The 22,803-nt window shown below is 37.2% G+C and overlaps 1 protein-coding gene across 2 annotated transcripts in view; it reads left to right on the top strand.

Annotated features, from left to right (window-relative positions):
• The window catches only part of DCC (DCC netrin 1 receptor), a 1,201,543-nt gene that overhangs the window by 868,468 nt on the left and 310,272 nt on the right, over positions 1 to 22,803 (top strand). For both annotated transcript variants that reach the window (XM_051851212.3, XM_051851210.3), the window contains exons 10-12: positions 3,733 to 3,881; positions 5,598 to 5,736; positions 12,160 to 12,209. In XM_051851212.3, coding sequence (XP_051707172.1) covers positions 3,733 to 3,881; positions 5,598 to 5,736; positions 12,160 to 12,209 — 338 coding nt within the window. The remainder of the gene's footprint in view (positions 1 to 3,732; positions 3,882 to 5,597; positions 5,737 to 12,159; positions 12,210 to 22,803) is intronic.

The following is a 22,803-nucleotide window of genomic DNA, read 5'->3' as shown; positions in this document are numbered from 1 at the left end:
CAGCATACATTTTGAGCAGAGCACTCAAACCTCAATGCTGTCAATACATTCTCTGTCTTCTCCCCTTAGAAGAGTAATACATTCCAGATCAGGAATGCCCTCTCTTGAGATATTTGCATTTCAGTGTACATCAGTAGTCATACAAGAATTCAAATTATTTGTTTTAATTACTGTTCACTCAAATGTTGAACTGTGAAATCCAGTTGAACAGTGTTAGCCAGAGTTTTAATTAATTTTATTTCTTTCCTATTCATTATAGCACAAGTCTAATTATGTCATTGCAAAATGTGACACAAGGTGAAACTCTCCATTGTTCAACATTGTCTCCTGTAATTTTATTTGTGGAACAGAGTTTTTCATAGAAAAATTATCCATTTCCAGAGGAGTACTGAAAAGTCATGCTTTTTTTTAATGTGGATTCTGCATTTAAAATATTTTCATTAGTATAAAGAGAACAGATGTCTTGTGTTTCTTTTTTTAAAAAAAACTTTTATTTAATGAATATAAATTTCCAAAGTACAGCTTATGGATTACAATGGCTTCCCCCCCATAACGTCCCTCCCACCCGCAACCCTCCCCTTTCCTACTCCCTCTCCCCTTCCATTCACATCAAGATTCATTTTCGATTCTCTTTATATACAGAAGATCAGTTTAGCATACATTAAGTAAAGATTTCAACAGTTTGCTCCCACACAGAAACATAAAGTGAAAAATACTGTTTGAGTACTAGTTATAGCATTAAATCTCAATGTACAGCACACTAAGGACAAAGATCCTACATGAGGAGTAAGTGCACAGTGACTCCTGTTGTTGACTTAACAAATTGACACTCTTGTTTATGGCCTCAGTAATCACCCTATGCTCTTGTCATGAGCTGCCAAGGCTATGGAAGCCCCATGAGTTCACTGACTCTGATCAAATTTAGACAAGGCCATGGTCAAAGTGGAAGTTCTTTCCTCCCTTCAGAGAAAGGTACCTCCTTCTTTGATGACCCGTTCTTTCCACTGGGATCTCACTCGTGGAGATCTTTCATTTAGGTTTTTTTTTTTTTTTTTCCCCCAGAGTGTCTTGGCTTTCCATGCCTGAAATACTCTCATGGGCTTTTCAGCCGGATCCACATGCCTTAAGGGCTGATTCTGAGGCCAGAGTGCTGTTTAGGACATCTGCTATTCTATGGGTCTGCTGTGTATCTCACTTCCCATGTTGGCTCATTCTCTCCCTTTTTGATTCTATCAGCTAGTATTTGCAGACACTATTCTTGTTTATGTGCTCCCTTTGGTTCTTAGTCCTATCATTATGATCAATTGTGAACAGAAATTGATCACCGGGACTAGTGAGATGGCATTGGTACATGCCACCTTGATGGGATTGAATTGGAATCCCCTGGTATGTTTCTAACTCTACCGTTTGAAGTAAGTCAGCTTGAGCATGTCCCGAATTGCACATCTCTTCCCTCTCTTATTCCCACTCTTATATTTAACAGTGATCACTTTTCAGTTAAGTTTCAGCACTTAGGAAGAATTGTGTATTGATTACAGTATTCAACCAAAAGTATTAAGTAGAACAAACAAACAAAAAAATACTAAGAGGGGTGTTTCATAGATACAATTTGAAGAAAGTAACTACCTTCCCTCTCTCACCCCTTAATGTCTTCTTCCTTCCTTTCCTTTATATTTTCCTTTAATTTTTGTAATAACATTCTTTAAATTTACTCTATAATCACAGGCTTAATGCACTACTAATCATAATGTTCAACAAATAAAAAGTAGAAAGACCATGCTTCCACAGGAGTATAGAAAAGGGCTATAAATAATAATCAAATCATAAGATATCAGTTTCATTGTTACACATTTTTTATATTGTTCATTAACTAACACATATCGGAAAAATATATTTTGGGGACAGGCCTATTTCATTAAGTATAATCTCCAATTGCATCCATCTTAATCTATAAGTCAGGATTTCATTCTTTTTATGGTTGGGTAGTATTCCATCATGTATATATACCACAAAATGTCAGTCAAAAGACAGTTCTTTGGAAGCAAGTATTCTACCTGTGAAAGAAAAGGTATGGCAAAAAAAGTAACTGAGAGGCAAGACCAAACACAATAGAGATGAATTGGAATGGAAGGTATCACTGTGGAGTCATGAAATGTAATATGCACCTGTCTGTTTAAGTATATGCTTGCCTGTGAATATAAGTGCATGTATATGTATGCATACATGCGCATGTTTCTTATCTCTGCCACTGCAGGACCCTAGAATTAAGGACAACCAAGTAATAACATATATAGCATCCAGATCTATATCTTTAATAGTATTTCCCACTGAAAAGAACCAGAAATCCTTGGAGAAATGTCTGATTGCAAAGGTGGGGGAGGATCAAGATGAGTCTGGAAGATAGGAGAGGTCTTTACATAGTTCTTAGAAAACAACAGTATTTGTTCCACTTTTTCATGGAGTTTCTGAAGTATACTTCATCATGCCAGAAAGAAAAGAATGGCTCTAATAATTGATGGTCAATGCTACAAGGACAGAAGAAACAGCTAGAGGCCTCCATGATAAAATCTGGATGATTTGAATGTCAAAAAAATTAAAGGCAATTATTAGTTTTAGACCATAAAAAGGTGGGAATCCGTGTGTCCTTCAAGATTATAGATATATAGGCCAGCGCCACGGCTCACTAGGCTAATCCTCCACCTTGTGGCGCTGGCACACTGGGTTCTAGTCCCAGTCGGGGTGCCGGATTCTGTCCCGGTTGCCCCTCTTCCAGGCCAGCTCTCTGCTGTGGCCAGGGAGTGCAGTGGAGGATGGCCCAAGTGCTTGGGCCCTGCACCCCATAGAGACCAGGAGAAGTACCTGGCTCCTGCCATTGGATCAGTGTGGTGCGCCGGCCGCAGCGCGCTGGCCGTGTCGGCCTTTGGAGGGTGAACCAATGGCAAAGGAAGACCTTTCTCTCTGTCTCTCTCTCTCACTGTCCACTCTGCCTGTCAAAAAAAAAAAAAAAAGAGTATAGATATATAAATAGAGAGAAACATGGATTCTTGCTAATATAATATGAAATTTTCTGAAATGAAAAGACACCTGGACACAAGTATTTTGGACCTGTGCTAATTTCATTAGTAAGAAAATTATTTACCCTTTTTAACCAAATTAATAGATATGAAAGAGCATGTAATATAGTGAAGTGAAATTGAAAATGAAATCCTAAATTTTCATTTAAATGACCCAGAATTGGGAAATATTTTTAAAGTGTTGACACACAAAAGACAAGTTGTTAAGTTATGTTTTGCTGTGCTGCCTATTTAAATTATAAGTAGAACCATAATGATATAATTGTATTTTCTCTTTTCCTTCTGCAATTATTAGCAAAATACAGACAATGGTGTACTAGCATAGTGAAAAATTTCCCAGGTTGAGATTTAGCTCCAGAATTCTCCTCTTTTTCTGTCATTATCCTAGTCATTTATACACTTTGACAAATTTCTTTGTAAAATGGAAAAAGTGATTTTGATTAACATAAGCTTTATTCTCCATTTTAAACTTAAGTGCTTCTAAAGTCTCATATTTTCCATTTGCGTTTTATATTATGTAATTATTTCTTATATATTATGTTACATATAGTTATAAAAATAGTGCATGCTACTAGAATTTCCGTGAACTGTAGGAGATGTAATTTTGTTCATCCTGAGAAAAGGAACTCTTAACCTAAACAATTTATTTTGTGTGCAGTGCAAGTGCCAGGGCCAGTAGAAAACCTGCAAGCTGTATCTACCTCACCTACCTCAATTCTTATTACCTGGGAACCCCCTGCCTATGCAAATGGTCCAGTCCAAGGATACAGATTGTTCTGCACTGAAGTGTCCACAGGCAAAGAACAGGTAGGTCATGGAGAGGGCCCCACTACTGCTAACTATTGGGTGGTTCCAGGACTAGAACAGCAGAGACCTGCAAGCTCTCGATAAAGCTCAATGTTTAGCACATTCATTGGATAATGAATAAATTATAAAGTACTTGTCATTGGGCACTGTAAACAAGTGTATTGATTTCTGCTGGTGACAGATGCAGAAGGGCACTGAGGTGAAGTCAACAGAGAGGATGCCACTTTCTCCTTCAAATATGCAATGACATGAGCCCATGTGCGTGTAGGTAGCCGTGTTTGTGCTACTCACTGTTCACAGAAGGCATTTTCATTTTCCCCAGTTATATGGAGGGATGATTTTGAGGGATGATGTTAGCCATACTGCTTTTGTCTGTCTTATAGATTGGATATTATTTCTGTCTCCTGCCCACCATTAGGCTGTGACTTGTCAACGTTGATCATTTTCAGTAGAACTTAGTCTTGCAAGCCATGGCCTGGGAAAGCAGTGGAAGATGGCCCAGGTGCTTGTGCCCCTGCACCCAAACCTACCTTCCTTTGCCTTAAATGTCGCTTCTAATCCAAGGTTACCACAGACACTTGAAAAGAGGCAAATTAGTTTTTCATGAAAAGGAGGAGTAAACAAGTCTTTAGGGAGACATATGAAACTTGACACCTGCATTTTGTTACATGTATGTGATGAATGAGAGGTTGACTTACAGACTCTCAACCTCCTGTGGAGAAGATGCAGAGACAAACATAGTTATACAGGAAAGCTGCCCTCAGGTATGGGGTTGAAACCATGTACTAAGAAGGCTGCCAAGGTCAAGGGGTTCTTCCTGCTCCCACATGGACTGAATGTTCAGGAATTTTTATTTAAAAAATGTTTTGCCAGAAATAGTTCAGGTCCCTTCCCGTGTCAAATCATAAAATAAGCATTACAAGAGTTTCTCCTATGTAATCATGGCTTCTCCTCTTCCCACTCTTCTCCCTCCTCCTCCCTTGCTTGTCCCCACACTATGTTTAGCTTTTATTTTCCAACTTTCTATTCCATCCACTTTGCTGTATATTTTAGCTCTTTCATAATGCATTTTGCCAACCCATTTAAATAAATTCAAGAAAGCTGTCATCAAGATGCATGTCTGGGAATCATCTGTTTGGCTACGTGATGGGTCTTCTAGTGGGGGCTGGTTCTGACTTCCTTGGTGATTTTTACCTTCAGTGTTTCATAAACTGCAGCTGTGAAGTGCTGAGAACAGGCTCAGTTCACTTCACAGCATCTGGAAAATAAAAACTGTGACAAAATACTGGGCAGTTGCAAGAGCTGTGGGTATGCTTTGTCAAGTGAAAGGTGAAATCTCTGGTTCCTTGGTAAACTACTGCATTCAGGGTGCGAGAGCAAGTCTGTTGCTGCAGACATACAAGCTGCCTTCTGCAGCTCAGGGTTTACTGTGGCTGGAATCACCCACACCACCCCATATACTGGGTGCTATTAAACAAATTGGAACCGAATGACTGTAATAATAGTGCGGTGCTGTTTTAACAAGGAGCCTACAGAGTAGCTTGGGCTTTAGTGGGGGAGACCATGCCACAAGTTAGATTTTACAACTCATTCTAAGGCTAGAGTGTGGTTTTGTGAATGAGAATCTAATATCCATGCACTGATTGCACAGAATGACTGCCATTTCTGCTTTAATGTGTTTCCTTAATAGCAGTTTTTGGTGTTTTATGTCTCCAGAATATAGAGGTTGATGGACTCTCTTATAAACTGGAAGGCCTGAAGAAATTCACAGAGTATAGTCTTCGATTCCTAGCTTATAATCGCTATGGGCCAGGAGTATCTACTGATGATATAACAGTGGTTACGCTCTCTGATGGTAAGTTAAAAAACAGTGATACTTCTTGAATACAGTTGTTATCATAGAAAAATACAATTGCTTGTGTGTCATGAATGCCATATGTCAAGGCTTCCAGTCTACAATTTTGTGGAATATATTGTCGTAAGTTAGAAATTTGAGTAATATTTCCATACTATCTATTATAGTCCGATTTAAACTTTCTGTTTCTGTTTAAACACACACACACTCTGTGTCAGGGTGCACAAACAAATAATCCTCAAAGGGTGACTGTTGTCTCAGAGCTCAAATTAGTTTTGTGTACATGTCTATTTCTTTTAATGCTCTAATACAAACTCATCTCTTTATGGATGTGAACCAATTTATTATATTGTCATGTTTCTTTTCTTTCTTTTTCAAAGGACAAAAATGATTAATAGTGTAAATTATAAACAATCCCCCTACACATCTGCAGGTGTGAAAATATATCAAAAGAACCTAGGCCAAATGACCCAGCATTGAAAGTATTAACAATGAACATAACATTGCATACATGTAGTTGTATCTTTCATAAGAAAAAAAAAAAGAGTAAGCATTTCCTTTTTAAATACCATAATGAGAGGAAGAAATCTTAATGGGAAGAATGCAATTGACAAAGTCGTGACAGGGGACACTAGAAATTGAAAAAAGAGATGGTGATGATAATTTGGGAAACAATTAAAAGGAAGAATAAGTGTAAGATAATGTAGGCGAGGAGGCCAAAGACATTAAGGCAGATACAGGAATGTAAAGGATACCTCTGTGAATCTTAAAAAGATGAGCTCACTCCTTTTAGGGTGGTTTCAATGTTGGTGTATCTAATTCTGTAAATCATTGATCATTCTCCGATTTATGATTCAGTTTTAATCTGCATGAATATTTCACCCAATGTCAATGAAATGAGTGAGGACAGTGTGAAGCATTCAGGAGTGATGCTCACTTGTAATTTCAACTTAAAAATGCATTGTGTATATAACACCAATTCAATGTCATATTTTAATGCAATTCTTATGCCTGCCCATCTGATTCTGTTATTTAAGACAGAACAGAGTATTTATTGGCAGAATAAATTACTTCACAACTTGTAATTATAAAAATAAAAGAAAAACAAATGAAAATGAGTCTTTTGCATAATTTATGTAGATTTCATTCACACTCTGAACTGTAATAATGTGGCCTTATTCTCCACATTGGTTTTAAATGTCATAAGTGAGAAAGATAGAGTATTATTCATTAATCTGAGAATTATCTTCTGGAAGCATTGCAGTGTTTAGGACTTACAAAATGCCTGTCACTGGAAAAAAGGGTTTCATGAAGCCAGCTCCAGTGTGAAATGAACACTGATGCCTTCTATTGGAAGCATTTGATTGGAGAAGGCAGGGACTCTATGATCCCCTGGAGTGGACAGAGTGACCCCGTCTACTCATCTTTAATTCATCTCTTTAATTTCTAACCAAAATCTGTGCTCTTGGCTTCTGTTTCCTTAGTATCCATTTCCCTTCTCTCTGCTTCAGTCTGATGTCTTCTCTCTGCTGATGCTGCTCATGTTGAGAGCACACATCATTTAGATCTATTCCATCATGTATGATGTATGATAGTGACCTGCCTCCCCATTTTGTCCTGCAGCACTCTTCTGCTTTGTTTTGTTTGGGGGATGTTCTAACAGGTGGGTGTTTTGAAAATTAAATGAGCTAATACATGGGAACATGTAAAAGAACACATAGCATACATTTAAATGTGTAATAACTATAATCTATGCCAATGCCTCTTTCTCATTATGTCACATGCTTCTAAATATGAGACATAATATGATTTTCATTTGTTTTCCTCCTAACTCAGTAAGTATCCAATGAATTAATCGTGCAATTCAAGCAAAAATTGTACCTGCATTTACATGTAAAATCATTTATTTAGGACTTCCCATTTGTGTGACTAATTTAATATATCACTCTGCTCAAATGCATCTGTGTTATAGAAAACATCATATTTGTTATATGCTATAGAAATCCTTATCATAAAAGCTTATATTGAGGCAGAGAAAAATGTAGGAACAAAAGTAAGTGTAAATAATTTCTGAGTTAATTACCCCAATGATCTCTTTGTTCTGCTAAGATACCTATAAATATTTTTACCCAGATGAGCTGTCATCCCTAATTTAGCTCAGCTCTAAGTGTTTTTCTGGATAGAAGCAATTGTTCATTCACATTTCTCCACCTAGTGTACCACTGGGTTGCAATGGCTCACATCTTCAAACCAACAACAATGGGCAGCACAAGCATGTAACTTGTCTGGCTAGACATGTGTTTTTTAGTTTTTTTTTTTTAAACACTGTCTCACATCAGCAGCAGCTTTATTTTGAGTGAATTACTAGTTAGGCATGTCTGTGCTAGCTTGCCCAGTGTCCAAAATCAAAAGGACCCGATTTCATAATCAACATAACCATAGGAAAGTCCTTATTACTGTTATCACTAATATTTGCTGAGTACTGATAATGGCAAAGTTGTGATCTTAGCAATTTGCATTAATATTTTATCATCCAAATGCTCAAACTTTCACAGACAGTAAAATTAAGTTAGGAAGAAGTCATCCAAGCAAGTAAGTAGTAGAATCAGGCCAAATAAGCTAGGGAATAGGATTCATGGTGAAAACAATTTGTCTTATTCTGTGATAAATGTCCAGTGTTAGGTCCTTAAAGTAAAATATGAATTAGTACATGTTTGCTAAAGGGAGGAATTCAAGTGCTTATAACTATGAAAATTCTTGATGTGGGGGTTTATCTGATCTTCAGAATGTCTTATCAGCATGTGCTTCAAATCAGCATGTTCCACCTTACTGAGGGGCTTTTCCACATCCACCACTAGGTGACTTTCATGGGATTATTGCAAATGATACATTTCCTGAGGGATGTGCATTTGGTGCACAGTTAGGTCCCTACTTGGCATGCTCATATCCCATATCTGAATACCTGGGTTCAAGTTCCTCAGTGAGCTATTCCTCCTTCCTGATGACATGTTCCAGGGGAGGCAGCAAGTGACAGCCTAATGGTTGAGTCCCTGCCACCCTTGTAGGTGACCCAGATTGAGTTCCTGGTTCCCAGCTTCAGTTTAGCTCATACACAGCTGTTTTGGGCATTTGAGGGGCAAATCAGTGGATGGGAGATTTTTATGTATGCATCACTGTCTGTCTCTATTTCTGCTCTTCAAATAAATTAAATAATTTTTGAAATAAATTATATTTTAAAGAGAAAAGTATCCTTATAAAGCAATGAAACATCTTAGGAAGAGTAAATAAAAACCAGATAAACATGTATTATTCTCACTTTGTCAGGTTTCCAACTAATTATATATGTATATGTATTTTTTCCTCTTAATAATACAGAACCAGATATGAGAAGTAGGGAGTGGGGTGTAATATCTAACAATACAGTAGAATTTTTTTTTTTTATTTTCCTCCCTGGCATATCAAGAACAGTCAGGCCGGCGCAGCGGCTCACTAGGCTAATCCTCCACCTTGCGGCGCCGGCACACCGGGTTCTAGTCCCGGTCAGGGCGCCGGATTCTGTCCCAGTTGCCCCTCTTCCAGGCCAGCTCTCTGCTGTGGCCAGGGAAGTGCAGTGGAGGATGGCCCAAGTGCTTGGGCCCTGCACCCCATGGGAGACCAGGATAAGTACCTGGCTCCTGCCATCGGATTAGCGTGGTGCGCCGACCGCAGCGCACCGGCCGCAGCGGCCATTGGAGGGTGAACCAACAGCAAAAGGAAGACCTTTCTCTCTGTCTCTCTCTCTCTCACTGTCCACTCTGCCTGTCAAAAAAAAAAAAAAAAAAAAAAAAAAAAAAAAAAAAAAGAACAGTCAAAGTGCTAGCAATGGGAAGAAAGAGATTTTATGTCCTTAGAGGAAAGTCTCTATTATGATAAGGACTTTTAGGAATTTATTATTTTGGCTTTAAATCCTTAATACTGAAAATAATACTGATGCCTGTAAAATATTGGTGATTGCAAAGAGAATATATACAAGAACTTCAAAAAGTTTGTGGAAAATAAAAAATGAAAGGATAAGTCTATTTTAACATGAAAACGTTTTGAAAGCCATACATAGTTTTTCATGACATGCATTTCCTGTGAACTTTTGAAAATATATCTCATATTTATTTTTTCTCAATGTATTTTAGGAAATGAGAAAATAATCACTAAAAATGTTAAGTTATGATGATATTTAAGGGTTGCATTTAAGCTAGCTCAGAACCTAGGACAAAGTACATTTTTAATCTAACATCTTTCCTGCAAACTTCAGTCACCCATCATAAATGTGCTTTCATTTTGATATTATTTAGTTGGTCAAATAAAGTGGTATAATAGTATTAGCAACTTATAACATGACATGTAAATATTACAGTGTCATGTGGACTATAATTTAGAAATATCCTCTATGCCTATGAATTGACTTATGGGCCAAGTATTAGACCAGCAGTTAAGAAACTGGTTAAGAGTCCCACATCACGTGTCAGAGTGCTTGGATTTAATTCTGGGCTCTGACACCTGAGTCTAGCTTCCTGCTACTCTAGACCTTTGGAGGTAGCAGTGATGACTCAAATGACTGGGCTCCTACTACCCATATGGGACACCTGGATTGTGTTCCTTATTCCTAGCTTTGACATTAGCTGTTGCCAGCATTTGGAGAGTAACCCAGCAAATGGGAGCTTTGTCTCTGTCTGGCACTCTCTCTGCCTCTCAAAAAAAAAATAATTTAAGAATTGATTTATCATTACTTAGCATTAATATGTTTCTGAAATTTGCCTCCAAAAGATGTCACATTTCAGAAGTTTCAGAAATTATATGATATACAGAATTTGTACCTCAATTTAAAATTCAGAATTGCAATTTATAACTCAGTAAGTATATTTTAGTTAACTAAAAAATAAAATATCTCAATTTGAAAAATAAAATTAGAAAACATAACAAAACTTGAGGCCCAAATCCTGAATATGGAGTTTTTATTATACCTCATAAACTTTCTACTAATTAACATATTCATTCAAACTATTTACTGAGTCTGTGCCATGGGCCTGATAACTTTTCTTGATACTGATAATGCAGCATCAAATCTAATAAAATCTTTGTCCCTATGGGGGTTATATCATGTATTTAATTTAAAAAATAATATAAACTTGTGACAACTAAATGCTAAAATACTTTCTACATTATGGGATATTTTTCAAAGAATACATAATAACTTAATTTTTGCTATTAATGAATTTGCTCATTCACTCATTAGTTCGGTAACTATTAATTGAATGTCAGTTTGGAAGATGTAAAGATTAATCAGATGTGGTTCATGCAGTCCTAGTGACTGCTTTTCAAAAGGTAAAATCAGAGTAAGGTATGAATCAATTCAAGGTAATGTAGACATATATCCTATATATCCTATTAGAAAATATAGGTTTTGTCCAAGAAAGAGAACCATGTCAAAAAATGGCCCTCAGATCCTTGAAAATGCCAAGAAAATTTCATTTCTATTAAATTCATCAATTTGTCATACATGAGTAGAGACTACTCACTTTATAGATTAATGTGTTAAGAATTTATTGAATACTGTTTCTATTTCTTTTGTGGGAAAAGAAGTTTTAGTTTACTTATGACTCATCCCAGACATGTAGAATATTTCCTCACAGTGAGTGCTGTGTTTGCATTACTTACATGATAGAATTTTCATTTTTGATACAGTAATTATTCATTACAGGTATTAGAAAGGAACCTACATATGTCTTTCCTTCTTCCACAAAATAATAAGAAAAATAATATGCAGGAAAAAATAATGAAATATAGAGAAAATCTACAAAGAAAAAAATAACTGCTCTTTTGTTAATAGAATTGACTTGCTAAATGCTATTTTGTAACCTGCTTGCATCCATGACACACAAGTTTAATTATAGACAGCTAAGACCAAATTGGAGGTATTTTTTCTTTTTCCTTTTTAAGACATAATAAAGATTGCATTAGAGGGATTAAGCAACCTGGCTGACCATTAGAGTGACATATTTCATCATAAAACCGTGCCTATCTAGAAATGCACAATATCCTAAGTCTTTAACACCTCTCCGGGAAGCCTCCTGCATGTTTTTATTGGTTTCTCTGGGAAGGTTTTCACAAGAAAGCTATAATTAAATAGCAGGATTTGGTATTACAGCAGGTGCTCTTTTGCCTTAGTGTTTGGGGACTCCCTAGATGGATAACTAAATGGCCCACCAAGTGAGAAAAGATAAACAAATGCAGTTATTTTTCATCTCTAAGAAAATTTTGAAGTACCACCTGGGTTAAACTACCTAATTATCCTTATAAACTGTGAAAAAGGCACACTTTATCTTTTTAAAGTAGGTTTGGAGTTTCAAGACTGGTAGTAACCCTCACACCTGGTTTGATTTCTTTTAGTGCCAAGTGCCCCACCTCAGAACGTCTCGCTGGAAGTGGTGAATTCGAGGGTAAGTCAACCAAATGCTCCTGACTTCTGTGCCTTTCACTCATGTGTAACTTCTGCTCACCAACACACCATCTTCAGCGTAAGTTGGTTACTTTCATGTCAAGATATGTTGCAGAAGAACACAGAAGGTTGCGTTGGTCACATATCCTCATACACCAGAATGAGGAATTTGTTTGCTCGTAGTGTGTGTGGTTTTTTGAATGTTACAGTGGTGAAAGTCTCTTTTACTCATCTTCTCCAGTGTAGAACATCCTTCAGTACTGTCCAGTCAAAAGGGGTGGTATAAAGAAAGACTGTTTCTTCTCAGATTAGTTAGAATTGAATATTGCTTTGTCATTCTGAGTCTTCTCTTATAGACATCAGAGGTTCATTGGTTCATTCAAAAGGTCCAGTAAGATTATCTTCATGAAGCAGTGTTGCCCAGTCATTAATGTCTGCCTGGCTATGACTTTCAAAAGAGTTTAACTTAGACTAGGGGTAGCTGTGGATAAATAAGTAGGCTAATGTCAGAAATCTGTCTTCTAGAATCATGTCATTATTTCAGGTGTGCCTTAGTGTTGAAAATAAGTTGAAGCCCAACAGTAAAATGGAGCAAACAAGAGCTGGGCTGGTGTGACCCTGTCATTACCTCGTTGTGTGTACTATGGGCTCAGCTTACTTCTCAAGTGAAGCCATTAGCTGGAATGGTTTCTGAACTCTGGGAGGCTGCAGGGAAATTATGTATCAGAGAGAAAGTCATATTCTTGGTTTTAATCCTAGATTTCTCTTTTAATAACTGTGTGTGGTGTTGACAAAGTTTCTAAGGACATCAAACCTGTTTCTATATTCAAATAGTGTGAACTGTCCTAAATAGTTATTGCCTTCCTTAGCTTATCATGAGAGCATAGTTACATAACATGAAAATTCAATCTATCTTAGTGTCAATACTGACTACTTCATTCCATATACAATTCCTTGCCATATTTTGTAGCAATCTATAATGAAGTCATGTTTTGTGACTTTGATCAGATTTGCTTCTGTCAAAAAACTCATTTTTTGGAGCTAGTGAAATGTCTCTAAAATTATTTTCTTATATTTTGGGAACTAAATTCAATCAGAGCCAGTAAAACAAATGTAGAAATAGAATAGAGAAAATAACTGAACTTAGGCAGAAAAAAATGAGATAAATAAATAATAAAAACTATAATCAGAAAAATTCAACACTTTGATTTACAGCACCACTAAATGGATGTGCCATTTAAATTATAAATTTTTCAAGTCAAAGGCAGGTCAATTCTTATAATTATTATATGTTGCTAATGAATACAATCTGGAAATATACTGTAGTCTCTCTTGTTTATGACTCATCATTGTTAGAATCTTCACTCGGTTCCCGTCTTCCCTCTGGTATAGAAAATAGAAATAGATATATAGACTATTTTGTGTTTGTGTGTTCAGGTCATCTAAAATGTATCCCAGCAAAGGGTGAGTGTTTTCTTCTGAAACGTGAATAAGGCATTATTGAATGACTCTGAATAATGATGATTTTTAATATGGAATTACTTTCTTCTGAAAGGAGAATACTTAGATAGCAGTATTAGCATATATAAGTGATTTATATATCACACACACACACACAGAGTCTTTACATTTCTATACTTGCAATATTTGCAGCAAGCAAATACAAACATTCATGCTTCTATTCTCTTGTAGCTGATCTATGGAACATTGCACTCCTAGAAAATTTAACTTGTTTATTAACTTCCAGAATGAATACAGCAAACCCAGGCACTGGATACTGTTATTTTCTCTTCCATTCTCTCTCCCTCTGTTATCTTATTTCTCAGCTTCTAAGGAATTACTAATTATGTGTTTTCTTGGATTGCTATCAAGAGAAAGAAATTGGATGATCAAAACATCGTTTTCTTTCACTTTGAATATGTTTTTTTTCAGAAAAAGGCAAAATATTATTCTATTTTAATATTCTTTTGTTTGAAACAAAAGCAGAGTTCACAGATATATTAATACCCCCTTAATAGTACCATTTCCAGGAACAAGCTTCATTTAAAAAGAAACATGAGATGGGCCTTTGGCACAGTGATTGAAAAACTGGGACATCCGCAGCCCATCTCAAAGTGCCTAGGATTGAGTTGCAACTTTCATCCTCATTCCAACTTCCTGCTGTTGTGACAACTGGGAGGTAGCATTTATGATACCAATAGTTTGGTCCCTGCCATCTGTGTGGGAGATCAAGATTGAGTTCTAACCCCTGACTTGGACCTGGCTGGCCTTGGTCCAGCGACTGTGGGCACTGAGGAAGGAACCAGCAGATAACAGAGTCTCTCTCTCTCTCCCTCTCCCCCTCCCCCTCTCCCCCCTCCCTTCCTCCCTCCTTCCCTCCCTCTCAAACTCTCCATCTCCCCCTCTCCATCTCTCTTCCTTCCTTATATTTTTTTTAAACTTTTATTTAATGAATATAAATTTCCAAAGTACGATTTATGGATTACAATGGCTTCCCCCCCATACCGTCCCTCCCACCCACAACCCTCCCCTTTCCCACTCCCTCTCCCCTTCCATTCACATCAAGATTCATTTTCGATTATCTTAATATACAGAAGATCAGCTTAGTATACATTAAGTAAGGATTTCAACAGTTTGCTCCCACACAGAAACATAAAGTGAAAAATAATAGATGATTTTTTTAAATGATGATGAAATCAGAGCAGACCTATTGTCATGTTTAATCCCAGTGAGAGTCAAGTTGGGAGTTGATAATTTCTTTTTTTTTTTTTTTTTTTTTTACAGAGGATCAGTTTAGTATGCATTAAGTAAAGATTTCAACAGTTTGCACCCCCATAGAAACACAAAGTGAAATATATTGTTTGAATACTCGTTATAGCATTAAATCTCAATGTACAGCACATTAAGGACAGAGATCCTACATGAGGAGTAAGTGCACAGTGACTCCTGTTGTTGACTTTACCAATTGGCACTCCTGTCTATGGCATCAGTAATCTCCCTATGCTCCAGTCATGAGTTTCCAAGGCTATGGAAGCCCTCTGAGTTCTCCGACTCTTATCTTGTTTAGACAAGGTCATAGTCAAAGTGGAGGTTCTCTCCTCCCTTCAGAGAAAGTACCTCCTTCTTTGAAGACCTGTTCTTTCCACTGGGATCTCACTCACAGAGATCTTTTGCCAGAGTGTCTTGGCTTTCCATGCCTGAAATACTCTCATGGGCTTTTCAGCCAGATCCGAATGCTTCCTTATATTTTAAAACTTAAAAAAGAAACATTGAGGTTGTAGAAGAATTGTGGCTTTGAGACTAACACAATTACGAGTTTCTATATCATTTATTTTACTTGGGAATTTTCCTTAAAATGAAAGGAACTGAGTCACATTTTAAAAATCTATTCTATCTCATATTTGCAACTATAGAATATAATTGATCATTTTATTGGCAGTCAGTGACGAGATTTAGTATCACAAATACTCCAACGGAAAGATGGCTAGAATTTCTCCTGTACATAGAACTGAGAAGTCATAAAGATTTAAAAAGACACTGTATAGGTTTACTCATGAAGGTTATGATCACCTGCAAGCTAATTGAGTCTATAAATCATGTTATTGGGTATACACATATAAAGGTCCTTATATAATTAAATCTAAAAAAAAAACATGGGAAATACTCTTAATATATCGTTCTTGAAAACCCAATACGGTGAATTACCTTCACAAAGCTGTAATCCCATAACAGATTAGATTCCCTGTCTGTAGCCTAACTGTGAATACAAATTTTGTTTTGAGTAACAGCTTACCCATAAATACTAGATTTCAGGTAATAGTGGGACAGATTGAGATTATTATTTTTGTATTAAAATTTCTTAAAATTTAACATCTTTGTAGGAAAAAATAATAGTTTGCAATGTGGGCTTTATAATGTGACCTTTATAGGAAATACTTTTTATAAAGATAATTTTCTTAAGATTTTACATTAAAATTCAATCATTCTAACAAATAAATGTTGTGATTTAATTAGTTGAGTAGAACACAACACAGAGCACAAGCTTACAGAAGGCGAAGAGCCCACAACTGCTTCCCTATATTACCATCTAGCTGTTCTAAGAATAAGAACATTTAGACTACACTGAGATTGAAGGTGTGTGCATTCTTTTACTAGTTCTTTGAGACTCTGGAAAGTCACTGTGCCTGCTAGATTTATTTATTCAACATTAATTCTGAATCAATTACATATCATTCATTGTGCTGGGAATATGATCCTGACGTTGCCTCATGGTACTCACAGTTGAATTGGAATTTGTGAGAGAAAAATAAACTTTTCATCTAGTCACATGTAATCTCTTCTCATACATCAGAGCTGGCATTATCCTCTCATGTATAAAATGAAAGGACCAAAAAGAGTCCCTGAAATCTCTTGAACATCTGTGTCTGTACTCATATCTTCACTTATACCTTTTCTCAAGCATTTTATCTTGACAGAGTTAGAGAAAATGGCACAAGCACACCCAGTAGCCTGGAGTGGACTTAACTCACAAGTCCAGCTATTTGGTGACTGAGCACTGAAGAGTGACTTAATGGAATAAACTATTAACAACCTCTCCCTCCAAAAAAAAAAAGACAATTGTAACTAAGGATGAGTGACATTTAAAAAGCTAAACAATTCAAAACGTTGGGTTACTCTCACTTTATTACCTGACATCCCCTTGTTGTTGAAATCCTTATCCTTGGATACCAACTGTGTCAGTGTGGCTGTCTTCTATTGCATCCCTAAACATGGTATCAAGTCAGTCACTTGCAAACCAGTGGTCTGATGCCGTGAAGGCAATAGTAAAAAAAAAAATTCCTGGTATCTTCAGTACAAATAACCTGAAAATGAGTTCAGTATCCTATAATTCCTTTTGCCCAGAGACCACTAAACAGGAGAATAAAGGCAGTGATTTTCAACTCTGAAAAGTGCACCAATCACTTTGAGATGCTTTTGTATCCTTATTTATTTATCTATGTGCTGAGTTACTGGATGGCCACAGAGAAACACGTTCCTGCCGATGTGCTGGGGCATAATGGCTGTGTACTGGGGCATAATGGCTGTTGACTGAGGTCTCTGCCCCTGTCATCAGGCTGGTGAACACACTATGATCAGCATAAGCCCATATGCAAGTGGATGACTGAGTGTGTCACCCATCTGATAATAAGATGAGAAACTGGAGGAATGGAAAACTAGGGAGCAGTGTGAATTGTAGTATTAATTCATTCTGCAGATCCTCTGCGTTTTGTGTTTATTTTTTTTTTTTCTGAAATTGGGATTATTGTTTCATGATTGTGCAGAAGGGACTTGAATTCAGCCTGTATCTGCTGCTTCAGAACTTCTCTGAAATCATCGCTTTCTCAGGTGCTCGGGGCCCACTTCTGTGGTCTCAGTCTTCTTCCTGTGGATGCTGAGCTTGCTCCTTATATTTTATGGAAGCATAGGCTTCAGTCTGTGAGGAAAGACATTTTTTTGTTTCTTCCTGAGTCATCCTAAACTCTTCATAAAATATGCTTTGCTTACTGAGTTCCTGCATTCAGAACTCAGAGTCCCTCCCTTTTAAATGCAATAGGCATCTAAAATGGGTTGGGTGTTCTATGCCCAGGGTTTAGATCCCAGGAGAAACAGATCCAGATTCTGACAGGTGAGAGAACAACTCAGAGCTGTTCTTGAGTTTATTTCCCTTAACTCACAGTGGCAGTGAGAAATGCACAAGGAGCAACCACTTGGCCATAGGAAATAGCCACCTTTGTATCATTGGCAGTGGTTAGATACACACACAGATAGCTACATACACCCTCACATAAGTACATATAGCCACACATCCCCATACAGCTGCTTGTGCATGTCCACATCTATCTACAAGCAGCCACATCCACCAAAATACTTACCCACTGACAGCTGTGCCTAGCCATGATCCCCAATTGCTTATATGATTTACCAACAACAGTAGCCCAGAGCCAAACCATTATATGAGAGACTTGTAGGCAACTAGCCAAGCAGGTGGATCTGTCAGTTACAATGCTACTGGATACCAGATAGAGAGGGAGATATGGGAGCATAGAGATAAGAGGGCAAGAGCAAAAGTGTGAGAACTTGATAACTTCACCTTCCCTAGTTCATCTCCTCCACAGATACACATAACAAAGACACATAGGAAACCTCAAATGATTGATCTCATTTAAAGATAAATGAGTCAGGCAGGGGTTTGGCTAATAGCTATGCTATTGGTTTCAGAATCCTGCATCCCACATTGGAGTGCATAGTTTTCAATGCCTAGCCCTTACTCCTGATTTCAACTTCCTGCTAATGCAGACCCTGGAAGGCCATTCACATGGGAGCCTTGGACTGAGTCCCCACTCCTGGTTTTAGCACTGGTCTAGGCTGGTTCATTGTAGGCATTTGGAGCTCTGCTTCTCAAATTAAATGAATACATTAATAGATAGCTATCTGCTAACTAGATGAGTTGGATGCCTAAACTTATTTTCTGATGGGTAATTTAAATGCAATGTTTATACTCCTAAACTTGGCATTGATATTTGTATTCAATCTTAATACACAGACCATTTCTGTTTGAGCATAGTATCTGACCTAATTTAAGTATGTATCTCTTGTAGATCTCTTAATTGATTCGTTACATGGTTGTTTTTTGTTAAATATAATGTATGGGAAGTATGACTGAAAGTTTAGGGAAGGGTAAGAATAAGAGAATAATTGTAAGGAAGGAAGTGTGTCTTGATAGCATTTACAGTCTAATCTTGCTGGTTTCATCTAGAATTTGGAGAATGATTATATGGGACATAACTTTCTATATTGCATCAAAATCAGAAAATATGTAATAATTTGTGAGATTCATTCAAGACAAAGCTCCCACTTGGTATTTATTGGGTAGAACTCATCTTCAGTTATCTGCTATCCTAGTTTCTTAATTTAATAGAGACATTTTATTGTGAGTTGAATCAGATACGTTTCTTAAAGCCATGTGTATGTTTAATCCTAAAAGTCTTAACTGAATGGCACTAAGAGGGTAGAAACTTAGTCCAATGATGATGTGTAGGAAGTGGACCTAGTGAGAAATCTTTAGGTCACTATGGGTGTCCCTTGAGAAAGGAGTTTTTGTGAAAAGATCGGTTACAAAAGCTGAGTTGGTCTTAGCCAATCTCTCTACTTCCTGTCTCATCATGTGGTCATTTCTCTGTTGATGTTCTGCCATCATCATCTTCTGACCTCAGCAGATGCCTGAACGAAGGGAGCCTGCTGATCCTGGGCTGTAAACCTGAACAACTATGTGCCAAAAAAATCCTCCTTCCTTTGTAAGGAGCTTGTCTCAGGTATTGCATTGTAGTAATGAAAAGCTGACTAATACAATGGTAAAATGTTTTTAACATAAATTGAATAATTTTAACCTTTTAAAATGAATCATTTTCATCTCTAAGTTTTTTTTTAATATTCCCAAACTGAAGCTCAAAATGTGTTAAACAGTAACTCTGAAGTCCTCTCCTTTCCCTAGTTCTTGGCAACTACCCTGCTACTTCCTGTAACCTTACTTATTTTAGAAGAAAAAAGGAAGCCAGCACCATGGCTCACTTGGCTAATCCTCTGCCTGCAGCACCAGCACCCTGGGTTCTAGTCCTGGTTGGGGCACCGGGTACTAGTCATGGTTGCTCCTCTTCCAGTCCAGCTCTTTGTTGTGGCCCGGGAGTGCAGTGGAGGATGGCCCAAGTGCTTGGGTCCCTGCACACACGTGGGAGACCAGGAGGAAGCACCTGGCTCCTGGTTTCAGATTGGCGCAGTGCTGGCCATAGTGGCCATTAGGGGAGTCAACCAGTAGAAGCAAGACCTTTATCTCTGTCTCTCTCTCTCATTGTCTGTAACTCTCTCTCTGTCTCTCTCTCTCTCTCTCTCTCTCTCTCTGTCACTGTCTAACTCTGCCTGGTTAAAAAAAAAATTAAAAATTAAAAAAAAATTAAGAAAAAGGGAAACAAATTCATGTGAAAAAATTTGATTGCCGTTTTATTTGATTTTAATTGAGAAATAAAACCATTTTAAAATATTAGTTCCTTATTCTGATAGGAAAATAAATTTAGTGACTCATAGACACAGGAGTGTAGGCATATTCTTTTAATTGGCTGAAAAGACATACCTCACTTCTCATTATTAATAGTACTTTCAGAATTCTTCTGTTCCAAAGCCCCAAAATTTTGAATTATTTTAGAAAAGTCACACTTAATAGTAAGAAATCTGCACTCTGTGGAATGGTTCTGGGGTGACTCTGAAAGCATGCTATGGACACAGCATCAGACTTAAATTAATCAGTGGATACATTGATCACTGAACTTTGTAGTAGTTTCTTTTTTTTTCTTTTTTTTTTCTTTGAAAACATAGTCAACGAATAAAAATAAGCCCTGAATGGGAGGGATGTTAGGGCAGTTAAAACAAATAATTAAGTGGCCTATTTTTAAGTAATATAAACAAGAGCAAGTGTCTGGCCCAGTAGTCAAGATGGCTACATCTCGCATTGGAGGACAAGAATCAATTCCTGGCTCTAGCTTCTGACTCCAGTTCCTTGTCAGGTGGACCATAGGAGGCAGTGATGATGGCTCAAATAAGTGAGTTCTTGCCAGCCACAGGGAAGACCTGGATTTCATTCCCAGCTTCTGGTTTTGTCCCTAACCATTGCAGACATTCAATCAGTGAGCCACTAGATGGGAGCTCTTACAGTTGGTGTATCTGTCTCTCTCTCCTTTTTTTACTATTAAATAAATAATAAATAGGATGCATGTATCATTTCAATTAAATTTATTCTGTGGCCAATGTTGTAGCATAGCATATTAAGCTGTCACCTACAACACCGTCATCCCATATTGGAACACTCGTTTTATTCTAGGTTTTAGTCTAGGTTGCTCAACTTCCCATCCAGCTCTCTGCTTATGAACCTTGGAAAGCAACTGAAGATGGTCCAAGTATTCATGTGGAAAACCTGCATGGAATTCATGGTTCATGGCTTTGGCCTGTCCCAGCTCTGGCTGTGGTAGCCATTTGGGGAATGAATCAACAGATAGTTGGAAGTTTCTCTCTCCCTCCCTCCCTCTATTTCCTCTCTCTTTCTTTCTGCCTCCTTCCCTCACTTTCTCTGTCACTATGTCATTCAAATAAGTAAACAGGTCTTTGAAAACATTAAGTTGATTCTATAAATAATTTCAAAAAGAATATTCGACAAATTTGCAAAATATCATTGTATCACACTTAAATATTTTCTTAGTGCAGTTGTTCCTAAAATCTAATCTAAATATTGCTTTTCTCAAGGTAATTTTCCAAGGAATGGAGATGCAGTGGTTTAAAAATTTTTGAGAGAAGCAGGTATTGTGGTAAATGGGGTTAAATTTGCTTGGTGGGATGACTGCATCACATATCAGAGTGCTTGGTTCCTATTCCAGCTAGTCTGCTACCAATCCAGCTTCTAGCTAATGCATGTTCTGGAAGATAGCAAATGATGGCTATGAACTTGGGTGCCTGCCACCCATGTGGGAGACCTGGTGAACCTCCTGATTCCTGGATGAGGCTTGATCTAGCTCCAGATCTTTCAAGCTTTGGGGAGTATACCAGTAAATGAAAGTGTGTGCACTCTCACTGTGTGTGTGTGTGTGTGTGCAGGCATACACACATGCACAACTGTCACTTGGACTTTCAAATAAATAAAAATAGTTTTTAAAATGCTCAGAAATATGTGAAATCACCTAATTGAGATACTACAGGCTCTGAGAAGTGTTTAACTCAGCATCTTTTCTAAGTATTTTTTCTACTAACATCATTTATATCAAATACTATCTTTAAAATTTTTTAGTTATTTATCTTAATGTCATATCCATTCCATGCAAGAACAGTGTACTCCATAAATGAAGCAAACTCATCCTTCCTGACAGTAAATTTTACCTAAATCAAGTTAAAATAAAAATATAAATTGACAAGTTAAAAAAGAAAGGAAAAAATTACAGTCATGAAAAGCTAGAAGTGAATCAAGGAATCATATTACCAAAGTACCTATGTGCATAACTGTAGGATAGGGAATTGAGAGCCCTCTATAACATCTAGTACTTAGATAAGTCAAAGACATAATTAATTCTCCATTTTGATGTGAACTTTTTTAAAAGATTTACTTATTTATTTGAAAGTCAGAGTTACAGAGAGGGAGAGATCTTCCATCTGCTGGCTCACTCCCCAGGTGGCCACAATGGCCAGGGCTGGGCCAGGCCGAAGCCAGGAGATTCATCCAGGTTTCCCACATGGGTGATGGGAGTACTTGGCCATTTTCTGCTGTTTTTCCCAAGCCATTAGCAGGGAAGTGGATCAGAAATGTAGACGCTGGGACTTGAACTGGTGCCAGTATGAATTTGTTAGTATTGTAAATAGGACTTAGAAAAATATTTCCTAGAGTTTTCTTATCTTTAATGTTTCAAATACTCAAAACATGTAATTTTTTCATATTTTGAGGTTCCTGTATTTCCCTCATCCCAAAGTTTTTAGTCACTGCCATTTAGTACACTTGTACAAAAGATTTTGGAAAAAAGATGGAA

Source organism: Oryctolagus cuniculus, chromosome 10 (genome assembly GCF_051225735.1).
Source record: "Oryctolagus cuniculus isolate XC-2025 breed Fujian yellow rabbit chromosome 10, ASM5122573v1, whole genome shotgun sequence".
NCBI lineage: Eukaryota > Metazoa > Chordata > Mammalia > Lagomorpha > Leporidae > Oryctolagus > Oryctolagus cuniculus.
This window is presented reverse-complemented; position numbering and strand designations above follow the sequence as displayed.